At 39.5% G+C, this 18,871-nt stretch overlaps 1 protein-coding gene across 12 annotated transcripts in view; it reads left to right on the forward strand.

Annotated features, from left to right (window-relative positions):
* The window catches only part of CDC14B (cell division cycle 14B), a 119,044-nt gene that overhangs the window by 52,695 nt on the left and 47,478 nt on the right, over window positions 1–18,871 (forward strand). For 9 of the 12 annotated variants that reach the window (XM_058565437.1, XM_058565439.1, XM_058565432.1 and 6 more), the window contains exons 2-4: window positions 11,396–11,486; window positions 12,043–12,118; window positions 14,418–14,510. In XM_058565437.1, the coding sequence (XP_058421420.1) occupies window positions 12,077–12,118; window positions 14,418–14,510 (135 nt within the window). In that variant the 5' untranslated portion in view covers window positions 11,396–11,486; window positions 12,043–12,076. Of the gene's footprint in view, window positions 1–9,993; window positions 10,090–11,395; window positions 11,487–12,042; window positions 12,119–14,417; window positions 14,511–18,871 lie in introns of those variants that run through there. The other 3 variants (XM_058565436.1, XM_058565433.1, XM_058565434.1) reach the window with 2 other exon arrangements.

Raw genomic sequence — 18,871 nt, forward strand, 5'->3', positions numbered from 1 at the left:
TTCCATTGATCTGTGTGTCTGTTTTTGTACCAGTACCATGCTGTTTTGATTACTATTGCTTTGTAGTATGTTTTGAAGTCAGGAATTGTGATGCCTCCTGCTTTGTTCTTTTTCTTTAGGATTTCTTTAGCTATTCGGGGTCTTTTGTTGCCCCATATAAATTTTAGTATTCTTTTTTCTATTTCTGTGAAGAATGTCATTGGGATTCTGATTGGGATTGCATTGAATCTGTAGATTGCTTTAGGTAATATAGACATTTTAACTATGTTTATTCTTCCAATCCACGTGCATGGGATATCTTTCCATTTCTTTATGTCATCGTTGATTTCCCTCAATAATGTCTTGTAGTTCTCATTGTATAGGTCCTTCACCTCCTTGGTAAGATTTATTCCTAGGTATTTTATTCTTTTTGATGCAATTGTAAATGGTATTATCTTTTTGAGCTCTCTTTCTGTTAGTTCATTATTAGCATATAGAAATGCAACTGATTTTTGTAGATTGATTTTGTACCCTGCAACTTTGCTGTAGTTGTTGATTGTTTCTAACAGTTTTCCAACAGATTCTTTAGGGTTTTCTATATATACAATCATGTCATCTGCAAATAGTGAGAGTTTCACTTCTTCGTTACCTATTTGGATTCCTTTTATTCCTTTTTCTTGCCTAATTGCTCTGGCCAAAACCTCCAGTACTATGTTGAACAGGAGTGGTGAGAGTGGGCAGCCCTGCCTCGTTCCTGTTCTCAGAGGAATGGCTTTCAGTCTTTCCCCGTTGAGTATGATGTTAGCTGTGGGTTTGTCATATATGGCCTTTATTATGTTGAGGTACTTTCCTTCTATTCCCAATTTATTGAGAGTTTTTATCATAAATGGATGTTGTATCTTGTCAAATGCCTTCTCTGCGTCTATTGAGATGATCATGTGGTTTTTATTCTTTGTTTTGTTGATGTGATGTATCACGTTGATTGATTTGCGGATGTTGAACCATCCCTGCGTCTCTGGTATAAATCCCACTTGATCATGGTGTATGATCTTTTTAATATATTGTTGTATTCGGTTTGCCAATATTTTGTTGAGGATTTTTGCATCAATGTTCATCAGCGATATTGGCCTGTAATTTTCTTTCTTTGTATTGTCTTTGTCTGGTTTCGGTATCAGGGTGATGTTGGCCTCGTAGAATGATTCAGGAAGTGTTCCATCTTCCTCTATTTTTTGGAATAGTTTGAGGAGGATGGGTATTAAATCTTCTTTGAATGTTTGGTAAAATTCACTGGAGAAGCCATCTGGTCCTGGACTTTTATTTTTTGGGAGGTTTTTGATTACTATTTCAATCTCTTTACTTGTGATTGGTCTATTCAGATTCTCCACTTCTTCTTGGTTCAATTTTGGGAGGTTGTATAAGTCCAAGAATTTATCCATTTCTTCTAGATTGTCCGATTTGTTGGCATATAATTTCTCATAGTATTCTCTTATAATCCTCTGTATTTCCATGGTATCCGTTGTAATTTCTCCTCTTTCATTTCTAATTTTATTTACTTGAGCCTTTTCTGTTTTTTTCTTAGTTAGCCTGGCTAAGGGTTTGTCTATTTTGTTTATCTTCTCGAAGAACCAACTCTTTGTTTCATTAATCCTTTCTACTGTTTTTTTGGTCTCAATATCATTTATTTCTGCTCTGATTTTTATTATTTCTCTCCTTCTGCTGGCTTTGGGCTTTGTTTGTTCTTCTTTTTCTAGTTCTGTTAGGTGTAATTTAAGGTTGCCTATTAGGGCTTTTTCTTGTTTGTTAAGGTGGGCTTGTATCGCTATGAGTTTCCCTCTCAGGACCGCTTTTGCTGCATCCCATATGGTTTGATATGGCATGTTATCATTTTCGTTTGTTTCCAGATAGTTTTTGATTTCTCCTTTAATTTCATCAATGATCCATTGGTTGTTCAGTAGCATGTTGTTTAATCTCCACATTTTTGTCACTTTCCCAGCTTTTTTTTCCTGGTTCATTTCCAGTTTCATAGCCTTATGGTCTGAAAAGATGCTTGTTATGATTTCAATCCTCTTAAATTTATTGAGGCTTGCTTTGTTTCCCAACATATGGTCTATCCTAGAGAATGTTCCATGCGCGCTTGAGAAGAATGTGTAGTCAGCTGTTTTTGGGTGGAGTGCTCTGTATATGTCTACTAGGTCCATCTCGTCCAGTTTTTCATTTAAGTCTAATATTTCTTTATTAACTTTTTGTCTGGATGATCTATCCATTGCTGTAAGTGGGGTGTTAAGATCCCCTACTATTATTGTGTTGTTGTTGATTTCTCCTTTTAGGTTTGTTAATAGTTGTTTTATGTACATTGGTGCTCCTATGTTGGGTGCATATATATTTATAAGTGATATGTCTTCTTGATGGAGTGTCCCTTTTATCATTATATATTTCCCTTCTTTGTCTTTCTTAACCTGTTTTATCTTGAAGTCTACTTTGTCTGATATGAGTATGGCAACACCTGCTTTCTTTTGTTTGCCATTAGCTTGGAGTATTGTCTTCCATCCTTTCACTCTGAGCCTGTGCTTGTCTTTAGTGCTAAGATGTGTTTCCTGAAGGCAGCATATTGTTGGGTCTTGCTTTTTAATCCATCCTGCCACTCTGTATCTTTTGATTGGAGAGTTCAATCCATTTACATTTAGGGTAATTATTGAAATATGAGGGTTGAATGTTGCTGTTTTGTCACTTATTTTCTGGTTCTTTTGCATTTCCTTTGTTTCTTGTCCCATTTGTTTTGGACTGCCAATTCAGTTTGGTTGTTCTGTCTTATGATTCTTCTAGTTTTCTCTTTGTTTATCATATGTGGTTTTAATTTGATTATTTGTTTAGTGGTTACCTTGAGGTTTGGGCAAAAAATCTTCTGTATGAGATAGTCCATTATCTGATAGCCTCCTATTTCCTTATACTAAGTCAATTCAGTCACTTTCCTCTTCCCCTTCTAAGTTGCTCTTGTTATACCTTATTCTATCTTGTGTTGTGGCTGTGTGTTTACAGTGATGAGGTTAAATTTATTTTTGGTGAATTTCTTCCTTTGATCTTTGAGTTTAGTATTTAAGTGGTTGCTAACCTATTCCGGTAAAGATCTACTATTTCTCTGATTTTGTCTGCCTACTTTTCTCCTTACTCCAAGCTTTGTGTTCCCTTTCTCTTCTTGTTTTCGGGCCTGAGGGCCTTCTTGAGTATTTCTTGTAGTGGCGGTCTCGTGGCCATGAACTCCCTTAGCTTTTGTTTATCTGGGAGAGTTACTATTTCTCCATCATATTTGAAGGATATTTTTGCTGGATAGAGTATTCTTGGCTGAAAGTTTTTGTCTTTTAGTATTTTGAATATATCATTCCAGTCTCTTCTAGCCTGAAAAGTTTCTGTTGAGAAATCCGCTGAGAGCCTGATGGGAGTTCCTTTGTACGTTATTTTTTGTTTTTGTCTAGCTGCCCTTAATATTGTTTCTTTGTCGTTGACCCTGGCTAGCCTTACCACTAGGTGTCGTGGTGAAGGCCTTTGTCTGTTAATATATATAGGAGTCCTGTTGGCTTCGCTTACTGGTATTTCCTGCTCCTTCCCCAGATTTGGGAAATTTTCAGCTATTATTTCCTTGAATAGGCTCTCTGTTCCTCTTTCCCTCTCCTCTCCCTCAGGAATACCTATAATTCTTATGTTACATTTTCTAATAGAGTCCGATATTTCTCGGAGTCTTTCTTCATTTCTTTTTAGTCTTAGTTCTCTCTCTTCTTCCATCTGGAGTATATCTGTATTCCTATCCTCTAAAGTACTAATTCTTTCCTCCATATTGTCAGCTCTGTTCTTTAAAGATTCCAGATTCTCCTTTATCTCCTCCATTGTGTTCTTCATCTCCATCAGCCCTGATAGGTTTTTCTTTATGATTTCAATCTCTTTTGTGAAGAAACTCCTAATCTCATTGAATTGTTTGTCTGTGTTGTCTCGTATTTCGTTGAGTGTTTTTATGATAGCTATTTTGAAATCTCTGTCATTTAGTTTATGGATTTCTGTGTCTTCGGGGTTGATTTCTGGTTGCTTCTCATTTCGTTTCTGGTCTGGTGATTTCATATATTTTTGCATTGTGGTTCCTGTGTTGGTTTTGGTTTTCCTCATCCTGGAAGTCTCTGGTTGCACTTTCCACCTGCCGCCACTGTGTGGTGGTGAAGGGCTGTGTAGTCTAAGCCCCCTGCGCTCTGCCCCAGTTTTTCTGCTGCGATCCGCAGTTTTGTTTTGTTTTGTTTTGTTTCTTTTCCCCACTGCGATCCACGGGTCCAGTCCAATTTATTCAGGTCTGCCTCGGACCGCTAGATCTGGTCGAGCTGCAGACTCCGGGTTGTGGGGAGGGGGGAGCTCTCTCTTTTGCCCTCTGGGTCCCTGACGTGGGAGGCTTCTCGTTTGCCCCTCTTTATCCGCTCTCTGGGTTGCTCAGATGTTGATGGTAGCCCTGTGGCTCCTCTGAGCCCTCTGTGCAGGAGTTTCCCGCTGGTTGAGAGCGCCCGAAGAGCTGCAGTTTCCCGCCGAGGGCCGCCCCTCCCCCCTCTCTGGGAGCCGCGCGGACCGGATCGCTGATCTGATGGGGAGGGAGCGGAGTTCTCCTTACCTCTCCCCACTTCCTCCGGGGGCCCAGCACGTTCCGCTCTCAGATGTGCGGCAGTGTGGATCCCTCCGCTCCAGCTTTTGACTGTCTGGGATTCCGTTGTTTGTCTGTGGCTGTTACTTTTGTTGTATTTTGTGGGGGAAGAATTCACGGGAAAGCTCACTCCGCCATGATGCTGACGTCACTCCCGGTGTATGATCTTTTTAATGTATTGCTGTATTCGGTTTGCCAATATTTTGTTGAGGATTTTTGCATCTATGTTCATCAGCGATATTGGCCTGTAATTTTCTTTCTTTGTATTGTCTTTGTCTGGCTTTGGTATCAGGGTGATGCTGGCCTCGTAGAATGATTTAGGAAGTGTTCCATCTTCCTCTATTTTTTGGAATAGTTTGAGAAGTGTGGGTATTAAATCTTCTTTGAATGTTTGGTAAAATTCACCAGAGAAGCCTTCTGGTCCTGGACTTTTATTTTTTGGGAGGTTTTTCATTACTATTTCAATCTCTTGACTTGTGATTGGTCTATTCAGATTCTCCATTTCTTGGTTCAGTTTTGGGAGGTTGTATGAGTCTAAGAATTTATCCATTTCTTCTAGATTGTCCAATTTGTTGGCATATAATTTCTCATAGTATTCTCTTATAATCCTCTGTATTTCCGTGGTATCCATTGTAATTTCTCCTCTTGCATTTCTAATTTTATTTACTTGATTCTTTTCTCTTTTTTTCTTAGTAAGCTTGGCTAAGGGTTTGTCGATTTTGTTTATCTTCTCGAAGAACCAACTCTTTGTTTTATTAATCCTTTCTACTGTTCATAGCCTTTATAGATTTTATCTTTAATTGGTTGTTATATTACTGTGTGGATATTTTTTATCTGTTGTGATGATTAACTCTTTATTATATATTTTCCCCTAAGTTTGTTTTTCCCTTTATGGCTTGAGTTTTATGTCATGCTTAAAAATACTCCATGTTAAATTGTAAAATTATTCACTGTAATTTTTATAGGTATCTGACAGCCTTTAAAAAATTATTTTATCTACTGTTTGTTTTATATAGTATGTGAGATTGGAACCTCATTTTCTTTTCATACATGTAGACATTTGTCCCTTATTGATTAAGGCCTTCTTTGTTCCTGATTTGAAATATCAGTTTTTTCATACACTGAATTTTCATATATGCTGGGTCCATATTTGTATGTTGCTGTGCTAAAATCATATTGTTTTAATTACTCTTGCTTTATATTAAGGCAAGTCTCTAAGGCAGGGATTTAAAGACCTCAGGCTTCAATCAAATAGCCTGTGTTCAAATCCTAATTCTGCTACTTTGCAAGAAGCTTTGCGACTCTGCTCCGCTTAGTCACTTTTGCCTCTTTAAGGTTAGGTTTCCTTTCCTGGAAAATATTGGTAGTAGTAGTAGTATCTACTTCGTAGGTTGTAATGAGATTTATACGGTACCTGGCACTAAACTCGGAATAATTGTTAGCTGTCACTGTTGTTTTAGGGGGGTAATGCTGCTTTTTAAAATAATTTTATTTATTTATTTATTTATTTTTTCCCCCAAAGCCCCAGTAGATAGTTGTATGTCATAGCTGCACGTCCTTCCAGTTGCTGTATGCGGGACGCGGCCTCAGCATGGCCGGAGAAGCAGTGAGTCGGTACGCGCCCAGGATCTGAACCCGGGCTGCCAGCAGCGGAGCGCGTGCACCCAACCGCCAAGCCATGGGGCCGGCCCAATGCTGCTTTTTTTAAATCAGTACTTTCATGAACATTTCTTCCTCTGCTTCCCTTCGTCACTCCTTCCCTTAAAAAATGAGTGACTAATACAGATGAGAGCCTGGTGTCTGTTAGCCCTCTCTCTGAGGGACAGTCAGTGTTTGAGTGGAGCCTGTTTTTTTGCCTGTTCTCTCTTGCTCCCTAGGGATGTGCATTTTCCTTTCTGCTTCTCTTGTGGTGAGCTCACCAAGGGTAGGCTTCCCCATCCTGCAGGGGATCCTGGCGTTTCTCCACTTGCTCTGCCAGGACCTGTGAAGTCAGTGCAGTTCTAGGGGGAAAGGGAAATAGTAGAAAGCCCACTGTGACTTCAGATCCAAGTAGAGTTCTTTTAATCTTTTCTATTAAAAAGTAGATACTGTGTTATCATTGCCACTTGACTCCTACATATATTTCTCAATTGGTTTAGAACATACCCCTCTCTGTTTTGTGATTAATTATCCCCCAAATATCTACAGTTGTTATGCAGGAAAATGTTTTTCATTCATTTAACAAATATTTATTAAAGGAAGAAGTAGCAATTTTGAGGCCCAAAAGTCAAGTTTGACTGCAGACAAATTTGGCATAAGGATGGATTTTGAATGTTTTTTCAACATTTAAAATCATGAGATTTCATTTCCTTCTACTGTATCATATTAGTCAAAGAAGCAGGAGTGGTGACATTATGTGACAGGCATATATAGGCAAGAAGGTTTATTATCTCAATACTTCAGTTTTCTGTTTTTGACAACAAACACATTAAAGGGAGGATACGTGGGTTTACAATAGGATTATATGTTTACTTATGAACCTTTAAGCAAAATGTTGTAAAGAGCCCCATTTCTAGCTCCAGGTTTCTAATAAATAGCTCTCACCCCAGCACTCTAGCTTCTGTAATAGTTTATAGCAATGCTTTGTAACAACAGAATGTTGAGAATATATTGTGCAGAGATAATTGGACATCAAAAATCAGTGATCTACCCCTTCCCCCCATAATATATAAAATATTCCCTAGGAAATTGAATTTCAAGTTTGGACTTGGAGTGAAAACCTCTCCCCACTTCTGTCTAGCTACTTCCAGTTTTATTTGGGTTTGTTAAAAGAAATTAGAGGGCTGGCCCCGTGGCTTAGCGGTTAAGTGTGCGTGCTCCGCTACTGGCGGCCCGGGGTTCGGATCCCGGGTGCGCACCGACACACTGCTTCGCCGACCATGCTGAGGCCGCGTCCCACATACAGCAACTAGAAGGATGTGCAGCTATGACATACAACTATCTACTGCGCACCGACACACTGCTTCGCTGACCATGCTGAGGCCGCGTCCCACATACAGCAACTAGAAGGATGTGCAGCTATGACATACAACTATCTACTGGGGCTTTGGGGAAAAAAAAAAAGGAGGAGGACTGGCAATAGATGTTAGCTCAGAGCCGGTCCTCCTCAGCAAAAAGAGGAGGATTAGCACTGGATGTTAGCTCAGGGCTGATCTTCCTCACAAAAAAATAAATAAATAAATAAAAGAAACTAGATTTCGAGGCGGGCCCTGTGGCTTAGCAGTTAAGTGCCCGTGCTCCGCTGCTGGCCGCCCGGGTTCCGATCCCAGGTGCGCACTGACACACAGCTTGTCTGGCCATGCTGAGACCGTGTCCCACATACAACAACTAGAAGGATGTGCAGCTATGACATACAACTATCTACTGGGGCTTTGGGGAGAAAAAGGGGAAAAAAAGGAGGAGGATTGGCAATAGATGTTAGCTCAGGGCCAGTCTTCCTCAGCAAAAAGAGGAGGATTGGCATGGATGTTAGCTCAGGGCTGATCTTCCTCACAAAAAAAAAAGAAATTAGATTTCAAGAGATGGTAGAAACCAACATAGGTTATTAACCACTTACCTTGTTTAAATGTTTGCAAAGGACATTTTCCAGGTTGCCTTATACTGTGCTGACTGTACGCTTCATATCTTGAAGAGTCAGCTTTGGAAAAACGTTATTAGCCTGCAAGTTCACTTTTGAAAAATTTCATAATTTTGAATAGGTAAAATATGGTACAAAATTCAAAAGTTATAAAAAGGCATAAATCTCTCTTACCCTTCCCTACTTCCAGACACCCAGTTTTCCCCTAAAAAGGCATCTACTACTACCAGTTACTTGTGTATCCTTCCAGAGATTTGCTATGCAAGATTTCCTATACAGTCATATACATGTATATATATGCTTTAAACGGACACATTCAAATAATAGGACTTGGCAGCCTATCCTGGCAATCTTGCCAGTTTTCAATTTCAGTCTTGAAAATTTCTGCCAAATTGCTCTTTGTTGCCCTTCATGGAGGTTGTCCCAGTTTATATTCCCACCCACAGGGAACGTGAGTGTCCCCACAACGTCACCAACACAGCGCCTCATCAAACTCCTTTGATTTTTGCCAATCTGAAGGAAAGATTGTACCTTATAGTTTAAATTTGCATGTTTGTTATTTTGCAATAACATAAAATTGAAGTTGGGCATCTTCTTGAGATGAATTTAAAATACTTCTCCAGTTTATCTCTCGACTTTATGTGTCTGTTGCCATGAAGACCCTTTAAAAGATGTGTATCAATTGAGCGGTCGATTCTTGGCTTTTAGATTTTGTTTCATTTAGAAAGGCCTTCCTCTTTGGAGGCTATAAAAAAGAATTCATGGTTTATTTTATCCGTCTGGAATTTTAGAATAAAGTTAGGAAGTATGCAGGTTTACATCTGAAGCAAAACTGTATATCGTGATATAGAATGTGTATATTGTATTGAGATTATAAATAAAGTGTAGTTCTTGGGGAGAGTTGTTACTGTATTGGTTCTCCGGTCTATGAGAGAGTCGTAATTTTTTTTCCCCACAGATTATTAAAGTAACACTTTGCTGTAGGAAACTTGGAAAAATACAGAAGGGAATGAAAATCGCCTACAATCCCAGCACCATTATATATAACAAAATTGGGACCATACTGTATCTTAAATTTTTTTCACTTGAGTCTAACATAGGAACATAGGTTTAGGAAATACTTTAAACGGTTGCTTAGTATTGTGGCAGGATTTTTGTTTTTCCACCATCCTAACAGTTTTCTGAGGAGAAATCGAAGGCCTTTAAAGGAATGAACGGCCTCAGTTTTAGGCTTACCTTAAATCGGGAACAGTTTTGAAGGCGTCCATTTTAAATGAGCCGCCCTCTCCCAGCTCCCCGGCACTCGGCGGGCTGGCCCCAGCCGACGCAGCCCCGCCGGCGCGGTCTCAGGCTGGACGCTCTGCCGGCCGCGGGCGGCGCCTCCCCGCCCGCCCGCCGGTCCCGCCTCCCCGCCCGGCGCAGCGCCCCCTGGCGGCCGAGGGCGGCGCCCCGTCGGCCGAGAAGTCCCTGCGGCGCCGCGGGCCGCGTTCTGTCCGAGGCCGGGGCTCTCTGAGCGGGCCGCGCGTCCGCAGGATTTCGGCGCCGCGCGCAGACCCCCGCTCCCCGAGCGGCCGGGTGGTTTCCGTGCTGCACTCCCTCGCCGCCGCCCGTTTGGGGCCATTTGAGAAGTTGTGAACTTCCGGGGTGGGGTGGGCGGCCGAGGGCGTCGCTGTCGCGCGTGGGCTCGGCCCTTTAAACTTGGCGTTGTCAACTTCGGGGGTGTGGTCGGCGCTGGTTGTCCCCTGGCTCCGCCCGCCCTCCAGATGCCGTGCGGTCATGAGCCGGGAGGGCGCGGGCACCCCTCTGGTGGCCGAGGTGATCCGAGGTGAGTGCAGGCGCGGCCTGGCCCGGACAGCGCTTTTAGAGCGGGGCCCCGGCGAGGAGGCCCGACTGCTGGCCGGGAGGTCCTTTAAGCTGGGGCCGGCCGCCGCTGTCTCCCGGGTGTGGGTGGCCTCCTGGGACTCCTGGTCCCGGCGGAGTCACTGTGGGCGTATCTGCAGGGACACGAGGGTCCCTGCACCCCTGGCTGGCGCAGGAGTAGAGCCTCTCCGCCTCGGGGAGCGAAACCCCTCCCTGTGCACGGGGATCGAGGGTCGTCTGTGACTGGAAGGGAGTGAGCCTGGTCATCCGCTTTGAGTGTTTGTGGTTGCGAGATGTTTTAGTTGAAGAGTTGACAAGGAAATAAATACAGCAATTGCGTAAGTCGAATTGCAGACAAAAATTGTTTAAATTACCGTTTGGGGAAAGGATGCCGGCTGGCGTCCTTTCTTTCTTAATATGTTAAAGGCTGCATTTGATTTTGCCGCACGTTCAGTGTCAGTGTCCTGCTAGCACTACTACCACTAGGTATTGCAGATGACTGCTTCGCCGAGGATTTTAGGCAGCTTTTTTGGGTGGGGCGGGGGAGGAAGGGTGGAGCCTCTGAGTATTACTGCTCTTTTCCACTCTTGCTAAACCTCAGGGCAGCCCAACTGCATTTATGCAACACAGGTTCATCTCACACTCGTCAGGCAGAAACCTCTCATTGCTTTCCTTGTAATTTGTCTAAGTGTAAAAATGACAACAAAGGTAATGATTCCGAATCAAAAAAAAATAGTGATCCCTAAGAACAGTTGCATAAACATATGGTTTGTTTTGTTCTTTGCGTTGTATTGCCTTATACGTTAATTTTGAAGCAATTTCAACAGAGTTCTTTCTCTTCTTTAAAAAAAAAAAAGTTATTGAAAAGACTTCTAGGATGTCTTGAAAACATAGCGAAACACAATGAAAGTCATCTAGGTTGATGGTTAGCCATCAAATGCATGCTGCCATTTGCTGAAATTTCTTAGTCTAAGGAAACTAAAGTTTTGTGATGAGAGTTTCCTCCAGAAATCAAGCCGTATCTTTATGTGAAAAGTTGCATCGCTATTGAAACTTTGTTACAGGCAGTTTCTCCTTTACAAAAAATTGCTTTGTCTGTTACCCGCCAAAATAGCCAAAACATTTTGAAATTACCCAGTGGCAAGCCTTACCATCTGTAAGATGCATGGAAAAAATAAAAAGCTGACTTCATCTGAAACGAGTTGCATCATGATATATGAAGTGTTTTTTAATAACCTGAAGGAAAGAACATTGCAATTTTTCCATTTCAGATCGCCTTTGTTTTGCCATTCTCTACAGCAGACCAAAGAGTTCATCAAATGTACATTATTTCAGCATAGATAATGAACTTGAATATGAGAAGTAAGTATTGCTTTTTAAATGATTACTGGTAACTTTTTTTTAAGAATCTAAAGGTATGTTTATAAACAGGATAGCCTCGGAAAAATACACATCTGTTGATTGATAATTACAGGATTTTGTTTTTTTAGCACTTAGTAATAAAATAGATCCTTAGGGGAAAAATCAAAATGAAAGAACCTTTCTAAATTTTAACAATTTACATTTAAAATTCTAATAGTTTACAATACAATGAGATATAAACTAGTGTACTAAAATAAGTAAAATGTTGTGTTTTTGCCAGTGGAAAAATATGTGTGGAAAAACAGCTTTTTGATTCAGAGGTATTTTCACATGTTATTTGACATTAGATTTAGGTGCTGTAGCACTTGTCCTATTTTTAATAGACATTGTTTACCAAGATACTTCTTCCACTAGTAAGGCAATACCTTTAAGTTATATGACTGACGACAATTTGTGAATGCTTTCTTGTGTTAATTTGATCTTGTAGCTCCAAAAAAGCATTTTTATTCAGAGCATCTAGAATATACATATATGTTTTTGTTTTTCATTTTTAAAGCTTCTACGCAGATTTTGGACCCCTCAATCTGGCAATGGTTTACAGATATTGTTGCAAGATAAATAAGAAATTAAAGGTAAAGTCTTTTTCACTTAAAATTTGACTTAAGTAATCATTGTTAGCCTGATCTTGGGGAGGGAAAATTAAGGAAAACATATCTGTGTTTAAAAAGGAAATATCCTGTTTTTCACTGCAGTGGTGGTTGGGACATATGCGTGGTTTTTGTTTTATAAAGTCATAGTATACATGTTTGTTTTCTAGAGTTTTGATTGAATGGTTTAAGTTTGGGTCATTTGGTTCTGGTTTGGATTGGTAATGCTCAAATGCTTGAAAAGCCAAAGTAGAATTTGGTTAATAAAGTGAACCTCTTACTGTCTGAGCTAATATTAAGAACTGAAAGCTAACAAGAGAAACTTCTCTTTGGTCCTTGTTCTTTCTGCCTTCACTTTGATACGGAATGCTAGCCAACTAATAAAGGAAAACTGGTTCCTCTTACTTGCTCTCATTCTGTCCTCACCCTACCATGACAGTGTACTGCCTGTGATTCTTCACCTTACCGCTTTACACATGCTGTGAAGGAGCAGAGGAAGCAAGGGCAGGCAGCGTACCTGTAAGGCCGTGTCACTGAGTAACAAAAGTGTATTTCTATTAGTTTGTACTTAGACCCCATTCATTTATTTAAAAAACTTTGAATTATTTGTCATACACAATAAGAAGTGTTTATGTACTGCTAGAAATTCCAAATTAGTCACTGTAAATTCTCAGGTAGAAAATACTGGATTTGAGGGCAGGTACTTTTTAAAAACAACTTTATTCAATTGATTAATTACCAGACTGCTACACAGAAGAAATACAATTTATTTTCAATTAAAAATTAAGTTGTATTAAAAACTTAGCGGTAAGGCATATTTTTTTTCTTTGAGCATCAAGCCTAAATTCCACATCATAAATGTTAGAAGCACCTGTCAGATGAGTTACTAATCTGTAAAATGGAAGTTGTAGCATTGCTTTTTGTTTTTGCATTATGTGTATATTCATTACAGAATTACATAGAGATGGAGACTCTTCTTTCTGGCTTTTATTTCTCTCTTGAATAGGAATATAAGCGTTTATGGCCCTATATATTTATTCCCCACCCCCACCCCCTTTTCCAGTTGCCAGTGGCAGATCTTTTGTTACACAGGGCCAGGAAGCTAAAAAAGCTAAAAATATTTTCCTTTCCCCCCACTTGTGTTCCTTTGCTTTAATTTTGAAAGAATTTTTTTTTCCCCGTACTCAGCCGTCTATGGATTTTTATCCTTTGGGTCAACGAAGAATGTATTGTTCCTTTTTAATTTTTTTTTTTTTTTTTTTACTTTTTATCATTTTCTAGAACAACTTGCAGAGTGTTGAGCATCTAAGCTGGTTGAAACATGACTGCTATTCAGTTAGTAATGCTGACAGTGTGTTGGGAGTTTGAATTGAGTGTCTTGTGCTTGTCTTGCTCTATGGCTGGTTGGGTTTTGTTTTGCTTTTTTTCTTTTTTAAATCAACTTGGATCTCTTGCTCGGATCTCTTGCTCCATGTAAACAACTAAAGGAAAATATGTACACATTCAGCATTGACTCACAGAAGCCAAGGCACATGTGCTTATTGAACTGAATATAGCTTGTCCCTTAACCCTTACCCAGATCCATTTCTACTTACATGAATGAAGTACAGGTGAGGAAGTGCTAACTAATCATGTGTTCTTTTGGTTTTTAAATTCCATACCCTTTTATTTTTAACTTTTTATTGAAGTATAATGTCCGTACAGAAATATGCACAGATCTTGAGTGTACAGCTCAATGAATTTTCACAAACTGAATATAGTGGGTAATCATCTTGATCATCAGATCAAGAACAGAACATAAGTAGCCCCACACCAGCCCACTTCTGCTCTCAGTTATCTCTGCACCACCCTCACCCCACCCCCACCCCCTTCACTATCCTGATTTCTAACAGAACGAATTATTTTTGCACATTTTTATATACTCTTTTATTTTAATTTAAAGGTTTTGGGAATAGATTTTTTAAACAAGTCAAGCAGTAGGAAAAGGAAGGAAAAGGACCCCCCCTCCCTTTCCAGCTTCTTGTGTCTTCTTTCAGAGGCAGTCTCTACTTTAAGCATGTATCTTTTCATATCTCCTCCCTCTTTCATTGTACATTCATTCTAATCCAAGGGTATGTCTTTTTTGGGGAAGGTACTTGGTAATTTTTGGTATCAGAGTTTAAAGAGCTTGCTAATATGAATGTTTATACATTGTGAGATTTGGAATTTATCTTCATCACAAAATAAAGTTTTAGAAAACTTGAAATTAAAAAGAAAATACTAACAGCTGTTTATCTTCATGCAGTCCATTACAATGATAAGGAAAAAAATTATTCATTTTACTGGCTCTGATCAGAGAAAACAAGCAAATGCTGCTTTCCTTGTTGGATGTTATATGGTAAGTATTTAACTACTTTTTCCTAATGTGTTGGTGAAAGTGCATACAACAGTGATACTTTAAATTTGCAGTTGGAATTTTGTAATTTCTTTTTCTAAGATAATGTCTTGATTTCTTTCCCAAAAAAGCATGTTTTGCTTTTAAAGAATTGACCAACTGGGGCAGGCTGTGCATATGTGGGAGGAGGAGGGGTATATGGGAGATCTCTGTACCTTCTACTCAGTTTTGCTGTTCTGAACCTAAGTTAACCAACTGCTGTGAAAACCTTTTTATGCATTATGGCACTTAGGGTTAGAAAATAATGCCCTCAAAGCTGTGTTTTTATTAATTCCTGATCCATTTAATAAAGTTGTGAAAGTGCAGTCAGGACCAGTAATTGATTTTTTTTTTTTTTTAAGAAAAACATCAAAGGGCATCACATGAGGTAAGAGTGCTTTATGATTTGAATACATTTCCTAACTAAGGTGTGATTCCAAAGTCACCTCCCTTCTCATGAGAACATCTAGCAGGAGGACATGGCCTGCCCATATTGTAGGAAAATGGAAACATGCTATGTGGATCACATATGACATGGAGTGTCAATTTGGGTCGTGGAAAGTATGCTTTGGAATAGCCAGGATTTACACAGAGTTATGAATTTCATTTATTTGTAAATATCATGGAAGAACTTTGTTTTTTAGAGTCAAATTTTATCCAGCGCCTAGTGCATTCATCTGCAGGAGTACCTTAGCATAGTTTTTCCTGAGTAAGCTAAGAGCTCTCCAGAGGAACGTCCTTCGTCTTTTTGGTGGTGTGGAAGCTAGCTGCTCTAATCAGTGGAGGGGAAGAAGGAATGGATGTTTCTTCCTCTCCTGCCCACCATAGGTGTAGTAGTTATTCTCCTAGATAAAGGATTCTTTTTGGAATTCTTTAGATAAGTTCTTTCTTCCCCAGCTTGCTGCTTGTTTCTGTCATGCTTTCCTCTCTTTTAAAATTATTTTCTGGTATATAGTTTGATAATCTGGAATTTACAATGATTAGACCAAAAGTTGGTGGTACTAGTTGAAATTGCACCTCAAGATTTAATAATTTCCTTTTCTCTGTTTAATCATTGACAACGATTGAGGCCTTTTTTGGTTTTGTTTTCGTATTTGTGCTCACAAGAGTAGTTGAGAGAAATGTTTCTGAGATGACTTTAAGTTTAATATCATCTCTGAGTGTATGAAACCCAGGTTATAGATTATATCTATTAAAATTTCATTTCTTAAGCTGACCCAGATATGGTGTTTTTGTTTTTTGTTTTTTTCCATCTTTCCTGTTGTTTATTGTGCTTAGCGGCAAAAGTCCTTAGGAAAAGAAAAGAGCCTATCTGAGGGCTCGAGAAAAGGAGAATATGGAGAGGTGGCTGTTTTAACTGGGCATTTGGTCTCATTACTTGGCTAGTCAGTGTGGAGAGGAACCCCGTGGATTAGAGTGAAATCACGACAGCTTTACAGAAAAAAGGATGCAGCCACAATTCTTGGGGCTCATAAAGTACTCCAGGGAACCCTGAGAAAATGGCCCTTGGTGGGACAGTAAAAGTCTTTACACTGCTCAGGAGAACATCTGGATGGCTGAAGCACTTCCATCTCAGAGAGTATGCTCCTGAGCGGAACACACACAGCTCTGCCTAGGCTGCTTTTGGGTCAGTTGCTTGTCTCTGGTCAGATGAGATGTCCCCAAGATGGTGGGGTCTTGAGGAGCTAGATACCGTGACTTCCGTGTGAAGAAACCCTTAGAGGGTGGCTGTGGGTATGGTGGGAACCAAGAGTTGTCTTAAAAACAAAACACTTGATAACTTTATATATAAGAAATCCCTCTTTTAAAATCTTGTTGCTGTTGTGTTTTACTGCTAGTGAAAAAGCCATAACCCCTTGGCAGTTTATTGAAAATGTGTTGGCATAGTCGTTCTCGGGTTGGTGTTGGCCTTTTGACTTTGTTTATGGTTGTATTTTGGCATGCAAAAGTTTATTTTTCTGCAGTTAGTATATTTTAGATTTAGAACTCCTTCCAGGACTTGACGCTCCCAGGTCGGCACTGATTTGATTGTCAGGAAAGCGGCAGGTGAGCAGTGTTGGACCTTCGCTTGAGTTTGTTGCTCTGCTCCGTTAGAAGCCAGCTTGGCCGGAGGGTTATAGCTCTTGGCTGTAGCAGAAGTCTTTGCAGCCATGACTGGTTGCCTCAAGTAGGAGCGTGGAGCTGTAATGATGCGAGGTGAGGAAAAGGAGAAAAACTTCTAAGAAAAGGCAATTTATTAATAGTAGCAAAGGAATGTCAAGATAGAATATGGATACCTCAAAAGATTATACATCAAGGTAAGTTAGTGCAGGTTTGATTTGATTGAAGTGTTTTGAATTCTCTGATTAAAGATTTGTAGAGATGAGTGAAAATTGTCTAAAAACTGATGTGCAGCCTTGATAACCTTTTCTGGAGTTGCTGAGGAATTTTGGTAAGATAGGCTTTTTATAGTGATTGACTTGGAGGGTAGTGTGATAATGTTAAAATAAAAACAAAAAATCTGGAGGAAGAATTCTTAGGAAGGATTCCAAATGGACTGACTTTATCTTTGTCTTTCTAAACTCTGGGCCCCTGAAAGGAATCATGCTCCATTCATCCTTGTGTACATAAAAGGAGCTAGCATGAGGTGTGGGGGGAGCGTGAGAGTAAGGTGTTAGAACTTCTATTTATGTTTTTTATCTTAAAGAAGATGTTAGGCTTTACAAATACTTAAAATACTCACATACCTACAGTGGGATTCGCATGCCCACGCCCATTCTGTCCTTTTGTCATCTGGTCAGGCACCATGCGTGACTTGACTAGTGATTTGTCTTCAGTGTATAGCCAAGTATTGTTCTATATGTGGTCTAGGAAATGGGTTACCAACTATCTGAAATGGTAGAATCTTTGCTAACAAATATGGGTACCACTCACTGTGCAAGAGTTGAAGAACATAAAAGATAACTGCGAGTTTTTCTTGTGTGGAAAACTTAAGTGAACCACATCATTTTACGAAATAAGTTTGCTACCCTGTTCTGTGGTAAGTCAGTGGCTGTTACCTAGCCAGATTTTGCAGTGGTGGTACTTAACCTGTCATTTCAAGTAAAGGTGACATTTTAAGTGGAAAAGTAAGTTTTGTTTTGAACAAATTTGTTTTTCAAAACAAATTTATGATTAAGGGAATGTTTCAAAAGTAAAAGTTAGAAACTTTGTTTTGTCATTTTGTTGTAAAAAATGTCACTTACAAAATCCATATTTACACCCTTGAGAAATTTAGAAAATTTTCCTTTTTTCAAAAACGTTCTCTTCTATTTATAGAAGCAGGACCTGTGCACATGTATGTGTGTGTATCTACGCGCAGACATACACTATATGTTTTAGGTTCACCAGGACAGTTTATCACCTGCGTTTTTCACTCGGTGATCGGTTCTTCCATTTTGGTACGGGCTTTATCATCTTTGCACCCAGATTGTATTCATATTTCCCCAGTTGATCCAAAATGTCCAAACCAGTGTCTAATCCAGGACCATATATTGCATGTGGTTGTTGTGCCCTTAATCTCTCCCACATACGGTCCCCTTTTGCTAACGCTGTTTTATTGAAGAGACCAGACCTATTATCTATTAGAATGTTTCACTTTTTGCGTTTCTCTGGTTTCTTCTTTATGGTATCTTTTAACTTGCTTCTCCATTCTCTGTATTTCTTATGAACTGAAAGTTATATGTAAAGGCTTGTGCGTTAGTAGTACATGTTGAATCACATCAGAATACATGTAATACCTAAATTACCGTTAATGATGCTAAAAATGACCACTGGTTTAGGTGCTCACCATTGAATCCCTTCACTGTATGGTTTTCTCCTTATGACTTGCAGTATTCTATGTGGTGTTGTTTTGGAACTACTTGTATGTCCACTTCCCCATCAACCATTCATCTAGTGTTTTAAATAGCGGTTGATAGTACTTGCCTGAATCAACCGTTTTATTAAGGTTTCAGTATATCAGTTTTCTAATTATTTCATTCATCCTTCATTTATTAGCTGGCTTTCTTTTATGGGAGTTGAGCTTCCCTCATCCACTTGGGGCTCTTTGGTTACCCTGAAACCAAATGTCCTACCGAAAAGACAGAATGAATAGTCATTTCCCTTTAATTACCAGTTTTCAAAGTAAAGTGATATATTAATAGCTACAAAACAAAATTTTATAACCTGCTTTAAAATCATGTAAACAAAGTTTGGTAGGTTTTAAATTCATTTGCTAAACATTTTTAAAATTTGCAGCACTTTCTCATTAGTTTTTAACAACATCTGATTAACATTTGGGAAGTTGGAAATTTACTAACCAAATG

Source organism: Diceros bicornis, chromosome 22 (genome assembly GCF_020826845.1).
Source record: "Diceros bicornis minor isolate mBicDic1 chromosome 22, mDicBic1.mat.cur, whole genome shotgun sequence".
Lineage (NCBI taxonomy): Eukaryota > Metazoa > Chordata > Mammalia > Perissodactyla > Rhinocerotidae > Diceros > Diceros bicornis.